This window comes from Gossypium hirsutum, chromosome A03 (assembly GCF_007990345.1).
Source record: "Gossypium hirsutum isolate 1008001.06 chromosome A03, Gossypium_hirsutum_v2.1, whole genome shotgun sequence".
Lineage (NCBI taxonomy): Eukaryota > Viridiplantae > Streptophyta > Magnoliopsida > Malvales > Malvaceae > Gossypium > Gossypium hirsutum.
Window position 1 is genome coordinate 66,048,371 of NC_053426.1, and position 9,142 is coordinate 66,057,512.

The following is a 9,142-nucleotide window of genomic DNA, read 5'->3' on the forward strand; positions in this document are numbered from 1 at the left end:
TTTACATTTTATTCTTAATTTTTAGACATTTTACCTTATTCTAAAAAAAACAATTTTAAACATATAATGTTTTTATATGATAATATAATATTAAAATAAATTAAATTAATTGAAAATATTTTCCACTAAGTGATAACTATCTTTTTATCTACTTATCAATTTTCATATATATATATATATATTTTTTAGAAAAAATTCTATTGACTTGTTTTTATTTTGAATTATCAAACATGTGTAAAAAGGTTAAATCATTAAAAATATTAATTTTGAATTAATTTTATGTTTTTCAATGATTTATCATATAAGACCTTAGTATAGTATCAAAGTGTTTGATAAATTATTAAATTTTTTAATATTTTAAAATTTAATTTATTTCATAACACCTATTAAATTCTACTTAATACAAATTTTTAAATAAAGAAGTGTTTAACAAGGTGAATAAAAAAATAAATGTTAAGTTAATTTTACTTTTGTTAGAATTAAATGACCCAAATCCTTATTTAAATAAAATACAGTGGTAAAATAAAATAAACGAAGAATCCATATAGAATTACACTTCTTTTATTTTATTTTAGAATAAGGTTTTTTAAACCTTATTAAATTCCATCTATTTGATATTGATTAGAATAAGGTGTTTCAGTCTTACTAGAATATGGCTTTACAAGCCTATAAATAGACATAGTCTATTCCTCTTGTAATTATTCAAATTCGACATAGTAAATTTTCTTCTCCTCTGCCCGTGATTTTTTCCCGAAAAGGTTTCCACATAAAAATTTGTGTGTTTTTTATTTTATTTTTATTTTTTTCACAAATTGGTATCCGAGCTTCCAGGTTGTTCATCTCGATCACGGTAATGACGTCTTTGAAGTATGAAATTCTGCTGTTGGATCGCAACACCAGATTTGCGTTGTGGCAAATTAAGATGCAAGCAGTTCTTGTGCAGATGGATTTGGAGGATGCCTTGCTAAGGATAGATAAGATGCCTTCGACATTAACAGATGAAGAGAAGAAGCGTAAGGATCGAAAGGCGTTAGCACAATTACATCTGCATTTGTCCAACGAAATTTTACACGATGTGATGAAAGAAAAGACCGCCGCTGCATTATGGAAGAGGCTAGAACAAATATGTATGTCGAAAACTCTAACAAGCAAGTTGCATATGAAGCAGCGTCTTTATACTCATTGTTTGGAGGAAGGTACATCTTTACACGAATACTTAACAGTGTTTAAAGAAATTCTCTCAAACTTGAAGGTCATGGAGGTTCAGTATGATAAGGAAGATCTAGGGTTGATTCTACTTTATTCGTTGCCCCCATCTTATTCAACCTTTAGAGACACTATTTTATATAGCCGCGAGTCTCTCATAGTTGATGAGGTTTATGATTCTTTGACCTCATATGATAAGATAAAGTATCTTGTGGTTAAACCCGACTCTCAGGGAGAGAGTCTTATTGCTCGTGGGAGACAAGATTGGAATGCTGATAATGATCATGGAAGGACACAGGAATGGAATCCTCACGGTAAATCTAAAGGTAGATCAAAGTCTTCAAACAGAGGTAAAACTTGTAACTTTTGCAAGAAGAAAGGGCACATAAAATCTGAGTGCTATAAGCTACAGAACAAGATTAAAAGGGAGGCTGCGAATCAAAAGGAAAAACAATCAAAAAATTCCGATGAAGCTGATGTTGTAGAAGACTACAACGATGGTGAACTTCTAGTCGCTTCTGTCAATGATTCTAAAGTAAGTGTAGAATGGATACTTGATTCAGGCTGCACCTTTCACATGAGTCCTAATCGGAATTGGTTTACAACTTATGAAATAGTGTCTGAAAGTATTGTTTTGATGGGAAATAATGCTTCATGTAAAATCGCAGGTGTTGGAACAATTAAAGTTAATATGTTTGATGGAGTTGTCAGAACACTTAATGACGTAAGACATGTTCCAGAATTGAAAAGAAATTTAATTTCGTTGAGTACTCTTGATTCAAAAGGGTACAGATACACAGCTGAAAGTGGGATTTTAAAGATTTCCAAAGGTTCCCTTGTTGTGATGAAAGGGCAGAGAAAGACTGTCAAGTTATATGTTTTGCAGGGTTCTACTGTTACTGGTGATGCAGTTGTCACTTCTTCTTCATTTTCAGGTGATGATATTACTAAACTTTGGCATATGCGCCTAAGGCATATGAGTGAGAATGGCATGGCAGAATTGAGCAAAAGAAGACTTCTTGATGGGCAAGGAATTTGCAAACTGAATTTTTGTGAGCACTGTGTTTTGGGGAAGCAAAAGAGAGTTCGATTCACCAGAGGAATCCATAACACGAAGGGAACGTTGGAGTATATACATTCTGATCTGTGGGGGCCATCCAGAGTGCCTTCGAGAGGTGGAGCTAATTATATGCTAACCTTTATTGATGATTTTTCTAGAAAAGTTTGAGCGTTCTTCCTGAAGCAGAAAAGCAATGTGTTTTCTACATTTAAGTCTTGGAAAATTATGATTGAAAAATAGACGGGAAAACAAATAAAATACCTCCGCACAGACAATGGCTTAGAGTTCTATTCTGATGAGTTTAATAGATTGTGCAAGTCAGAAGGGATCGTGAGAGACTTGACAGTTCGCTATACTCCACAGCAAAATGGCATTGCAGAACGAATGAACAGAACGATCATGGAGAAGGTTCGATGTATGTTGTCAAATACCAACTTACCAAAGTCGTTTTGGGCAGAAGCAGCCTCTACTGCATGTTTTTTAATCAACCAATCTCCATCCGTTGCCATTGAGAAAAAGACTCCACAAGAGGTATGGTCTGGTAATCCTACTAATTATTCTGAATTAAAGCTCTTTGGGTGTCCTGCATATGCTCATGTTGATAATGGAAAATTGGAATCGAGATCTATTAAATGTGTTTTTCTTGGATACAAAGCTGGTGTAAAAGGGTATAAGTTATGGTGTCCTGAAAATAGAAAAGTTATGATTAGCAGATATGTTGTTTTTGATGAAACTGCTATACTACCTAACTTATCTCTTAAAGACTCTTTCAATAAAAAAAATCAAAAGCAGGTGGAGCATCAGATTAATATAGAGTCAACTCCTCAAGTTAGTACAAAAATTGAGAATAGAGTTGCTTCTTCACCAAAATACTCTATCGCACTAGAAGAGAAATTAAACCTCCAAAGAAGTATGCCGAAGCTAATTTAGTTTCTTATGCTTTAAATGTGGCTGAAGATATAGATGCAAACCAAGAGCCATCTAATTATTTTGAGGCGGTTAGCTGTGAAAACTCAGAAAAATAGATGTTTGCTATGCATGAGAAGATGGAATCACTTCACAAAAATAAAACATGGGATCTTGTGAAACTTCCTAAAGGTAAGAAGATTGTTCGTTGTAAATGGGTGTTTAAAAAGAAAGAATGGACTCCAAAAGTTGAAGAATCCAGATATAAAGCAATGCTTGTTGCAAAGGGTTACAGTCAAATTCCTGGAGTGGACTTCACAGATGTGTTCTTCCCAGTTGTGAAGCATAGCTCGATTCGAGATTTGCTTGGTACTGTGGCCATGCATGATTTGGAGCTTGAGCAGTAAGATGTGAAAACTGTATTTTTGCATGGAGAACTTAAAGAGGATATTTACATGCAACAACCAGAGGGTTTTACAGTCTCAGAAAAAAGAGGACTATGTTTGCTTGCTGAAAAAGTCCCTTTACGGTTTGAAACAGTCACTAAGGTAGTGGTACAAGAGGTTTGATTCTTTTATGACTTCTCATTATTTCAAAAGAAGTAGTTTTGATAGTTGTGTTTACTTTAAGAAAAACAGTGATGGTTCTTTTGTGTATCTACTTCTTTATGTTGATGACATGTTGATAGCAGCAAAGATAAAGGAAAGATAATAAAAGTCAAAGCCCAACTAAATAAAGAATTTGAGATGAAAGATTTGGGACCAGCAAAGAAGATACTTGGTATGGAGATTCTCAAAGATAGAAAAACAAGTAAATTGTACCTAAGTCAGAAAGGGTACATTGAGAAAGTTCTTTGCAGGTTCAATATGCAGAGTGCTAAGTCTGTTAGTACTCCTTTAGCAGCCCATTTCAGACTTTCATTGGCTTTGTCTCCACAATCAGATGATGAGATTGAGTACCTGTCACATGTTCCATACTCTAGTGCAGTGGGATCTCTCATGTATGCTATGGTTTGTTCACGTCCAGATTTATCATATGCAGTTAGTGCAGTTAGCATATATATGGCGAATCCCGATAAAGAACATTCGAAAGTAGTTCAGTGGATTTTAAGATACTTACGAGGTACTACTGATGTTTGCTTACAGTTTGGAAGAACTAGAGATGGAGTCATTGGGTATGTTGATGTTGATTTTGCTGGAGACCTTGATAGAAGAAGATCTCTCAAAGGTTATGTTTTTACAATCGGAGTTGTGCAATCAGTTGGAAAGCCACTTTGGAAACTACAGTCGCTTTGTCTACCACTGAAGCTGAGTACATGGCGATTACTGAGGCTTGTAAAGAAGCTATTTGGTTGAAGGGGCTCCTTAGTGAACTCAATGAAGACCTTCAAATCAGCACAGTATTTTGTGACAGTCAGAGTGCCATCTTTCTTACAAAAGATCAAATGTTTCATTGGAGAACAAAACACATTGATGTTCGGTATCATTTTGTTCGTGATATTATTGCTCGTGGTGATATTATTGTGAGCAAAATTAGTACTCATGAAAATCCTGCAGATATGATGACTAAGTCACTTCCTATAACCAAGTTTGAGCATTGCTTAGACTTGGTTGGTGTTTATTGTTGAAGTTAAGCCCTTAAAGGGTTTTATGGAAGAGGTGGAGAACTTGTTCGTTGAGAGTTCGCGATGAAAAACTTGTTCATTGAGAATTCGTGTCAAGATGGAGATTGTTAGAATTAAGTGACTCGAATCCTTATTTAAATAAAATACAGTGGTAAAATAAAATAAAAGAAGAATCCATATAGAATTACACTTCTTTTATTTTATTTTAGAATAAGGTTTTGTAAACCTTGTTAAATTCCATCTATTTAATATTGATTAGAATAAAGTGTTTCAGTCTTACTAGAATATGGCTTTACAAGCCTATAAATAGCTATAGTCTATTCCTCTTGTAATTATTCAAATTCGACATAGTGAATTTTCTTCTCCTCTGCCCGTGGTTTTTTCCCGAAAGGATTTCTACGTAAAAATTTGTGTGTTCTTTATTTTATTTTTATTTTTTTTCACAACTTTTAAGAAGTATATTTATTTAAAATATATATTTGCTAAAATGATAAGATATTCAAATTATTATTTTTAACTTCTATCTAGATTTTATATTAATAAAATTAAAATTGCAAAAAAAGACATAGTTTTTAAATTTAGCTATCAAACAATGTAAACCAAATTCAGAATACAAATACACAAACACAAAAGAAATATAAAAAAAAGACCAAGTTGGTTATTTATTTATGAAAATCTGTTATGTACTTCACAACAGTTGCGTATATCAGGCTAAAGTCCAGGAGCAGGAAAAGAATTGTTTCTCGGTGTGTATGTGTTTTTGCTGTACAAGAAAATAATGGTTGGTCTTCCATGCTCAGAGGATAAAGCTTTTGTACCAAACATGTTGACTGGAGATTCATTAGTTTACATATGTAGCTATATATATTATATGATCAGATTCAGTGGCATGAAAGCAAATTTTGGACCAACAATATTCTTACAACTAAACACTTGGACCAAATTTTGGGAGTTGGGGTTTCTATTTCCAGATAAAGCTGGTGACAATGATATTGCACCTCCATCAGATCTTCATGCATCATCTACTACTACTACTACTACTTTCTTTATCAACTAAATAACATATTTTGAGCTCATCCATGTTTTGTTTTAGCTTTTAAGGCTGCCAATCACAATGTTGAAAAAATCCAAAAGGAAAGGTTAAAATAACATATTTATAGTTATTTTAGTCAAACAAAGCATGTGGTGCCTTTTAATTTCTTTTGTACCAAAAAGCTCTCTTAATTAAAACAAGAAACTTTGGTCTGCTGCTTTAATTAGGCACTTACGTTGAGTTAACTAAATGCATAAAAAGGAAAAGTTGGCAACATTCAAACTTCTATTTTATTTCACCTAACCCTGTTTGCCTTACAAGATTAGATATGAAGAGATAACATATAAAAATAGACCAGATTAGACATGAAGAAATCTAATAAATTTTCTGGGAATAAAAAAAAGTATAATGAAAAAGATTTGGGGTTTAATTCAGTCAAGGTGTACCAAACCCTAAAGTAGAGGCGGAGCCATTATCTGTGAATAATACAAAGTTAATAGGAGGAGTAAACATTTTTCTTCAAAATCTCCATAAATGACTAATTGAACAGGGCATGTTTGTCCTATTTCATCATAACCTAAAATTAGAACAAAACCAGTAGTTTTTAGGACAAATTATTTATAAGAGGACTCAAGAATCTTTAGGGTCACCAAAAAAAAAAAAAGCAACAAAAACAAGAGAATAAAAAACATAACAAGGAAGAGAAAGGCAACAATCAAGTCAGAGCTAGAAGACAAAGATTTATGTTATAATACGTCTAAATATCAATTAACAGATAGAATTAACAATGACAAAATAATTCTCTTTAATTGTTATCCTCACAAGTCATATCCTCTGTTCTCTCCTTCTTTCATCTGCCATCACCAGTAATTAGATTACTAATCACCAAAATGGAAAAATAAAAAAAGTTAAGGCCCAAATGTAAAAGAGCAGCAAAAACACCATCTATGTCTGCTGCTTTCTTTCAAATTCAGTAGTGTTTTTTTTTTCTTGTCTTTTCTAAATTAAGATGTAGAAGACCCATTATTAGTAGAAATATGAAGCTGAATACTATCCTCATTGTTGTGCATGTGACTATTGGAATCAAGAGCATTTCCATTATCTTCAATATTGTTGTTGTTGTCATGGCTGTCGTGAAGATTGAGATTTCCAACTGATAATAGCTCTTTCTTGCTAAAAGTGTTCTTGTTGTTGTGCATCCAAACCTTGAGAACTCCTCTATTAACCCCAACTTCATAGCAAAACTCTTGTATCAATTTTTCTTCACCCTCTGGCATTCTCCAACCAAGCCTTTCAGCGAAAGCATGCATCTTTTCTTTCTGTTCCTTAGTGAACTTTGTTCTTGACCTCTTTCTCCCACTTGGGTTGTTGTTGTTTATCCTTGACACCGAAGGATTGGAGTTGCTGAGGTGATAATGGTACTCATCCATTGGCCCTGAGTAGGCAGTGCTCAAGGCCAGCAGCATGTGCGGTGCAGAAGAGTAGTAAGAGAATGGCACAGGTGAAGGTGGGGTACGGCTTGGACCTGGGCTATGAGTCGGGCTTGGACTTGAGCTAGGATTAGGTGGGGGTGGGAGGCGGTGGATGAAAGCAGGGCCATCATAAGGGTCACGGCGGTGGAAGTTGCGGTGGCAACCACAGGCAGCACACTTGAAGGAGGCAGGGTCAGTTGGGGTAGCAGAAGGGGTAGGCATGAACTCTCCACAACCATCCAGGGCATGTCCACCCAAGCTAGCTGCATGGTTTTTGAGGCATTCTTTGTAAGAAAGCACCATTTCCTCCTCCTGCTGAGGGTGGTGGTAGATGTTGAGGAGTAATAAAGAGTTGGCGACCTCGGCGCTTGTGGGGTGTGTGTCTCTGATGAGGACTCAGCTTGTGGGTTGGTTTTGGTGTTTGATTAGCTCCGTTGGCCAAGAAAAGAATAAAAAGGGGTGAAGCCTTTGACGTGGTGAATTAGGAGGGTGGGGACATTTTTGTGGGGTTAGGACACCATTTTCCTTGAGGATGTCTACATATTTACAACATAGATTGATGGTTTAAGGATTGTGAACTTAATTATGATGATGTGGTGCATGGCAAAGGGGTGATGATGATGATGAACGAAAACTGATTTTAGATGGTATAGTTTTAATTTTATAATTATCATCATCAACCAATGTTATTGTTATAGCAGTAGCACGAAATTAATAATGATAAAAATGGAGGTAATTAAGAAAGGCATATCATGGAAGATTTTTCAACCACTAGTCACGTTTCCTTTGCCCTATCTTTAAATTTCTTCCCTCAAGTGATTTTCTGATCAGAGTTAGTTATGAGCAGTAAATAATACTCCACTCCATATGATTCAAGGCTTTGGATTTTCCATTTACACAAAAACCAGACTACGTGGGCAGCGATGAATATGATGCATACACACACTGCAGTCAGATTTGCCATGTGTCTGCCTCACATTTGTCACCTCACAGTTGACTAGGTAACTTGTTTATTATATACTTGAAAGATTCCAATCTCTATACTTTCTCTGTAAGTAAACATCAACATATTTATTTATTTATTTATATTGCAGAGAATAAAATAACATTTGAATGGGAAATACTTTAATGGTTTTGAATGCAAGGAGGAATTCCAGAAAGGGCTGATAAAAAAGTTATCCATTCCCTTCCTTGTTTTACAACCCAAGCAATGACCCTCATGACTTTATTAATGTTTAAGATAGTTAGTAGAAGGGGTGATTCGGATCAGCTTTGATAAAGAAAATTATGATTATTTTGGTTTCATAAATCAAACTGAATATCAATAGGTTAATGTAGGAGAGGGGGGGGGGGTGATAAATACATTGAAGCCTACCATTCAAATAGAGTCCTTTAATCAGCCTATTTTATGTCCAGACAAAAATTAAGGGATTTGGAAATGGATTTTGGGAAGGTTGGGACGGGCCATTTCTATAAAAAAAAAATAATAATTAAATGTTAAATATAAGGGTAGGTAGGGGCCATTATCATCCTCTTAATCATAATTCTCTGCTTCCACGTGGTGTCTGAAAAGCAATAATATACGGCAAGGCAAGGCCATCAAGTCATGTTCTAATTTTCTTCTACTAACTCGACTATAATAAAGTTAGTCTTTGCATACATTCATCTCTTTTTGTTTTTGGCATTGAGTAAGGATTTTGGTTAAATATAGAAGATGATTAATGAATGCAATTGAAATACTGGTTTAGAGATGTGATATTTTGTCCTTTATGCTTTGCGACTCATCTTAATCCTTCATATAATAATTCAATCATAGATAAGGAGGCATCAAATTTAAACTA

At 34.5% G+C, this 9,142-nt stretch overlaps 1 protein-coding gene across 1 annotated transcript; it reads right to left on the reverse strand.

Moving 5' to 3' along the window:
* Positions 1-6,558: 6,558 nt before the first annotated feature.
* Positions 6,559-8,066, reverse strand: LOC107887425 (zinc-finger homeodomain protein 11). The gene has a single exon (XM_016811663.2). The coding sequence runs from the start codon at positions 7,602-7,604 to the stop codon at positions 6,834-6,836; it is 771 nt and encodes a 256-aa protein (XP_016667152.1). The 5' UTR covers positions 7,605-8,066; the 3' UTR covers positions 6,559-6,833.
* Between the last annotated feature and the right edge of the window lie 1,076 nt (positions 8,067-9,142).

What these genes read in the sequence shown, in the direction of transcription:
- LOC107887425 (XM_016811663.2), bottom strand. Translation starts at nt 7,604, where the DNA reads ATGGTGCTTTCTTACAAAGAATGCCTCAAAAACCATGCAGCTAGCTTG.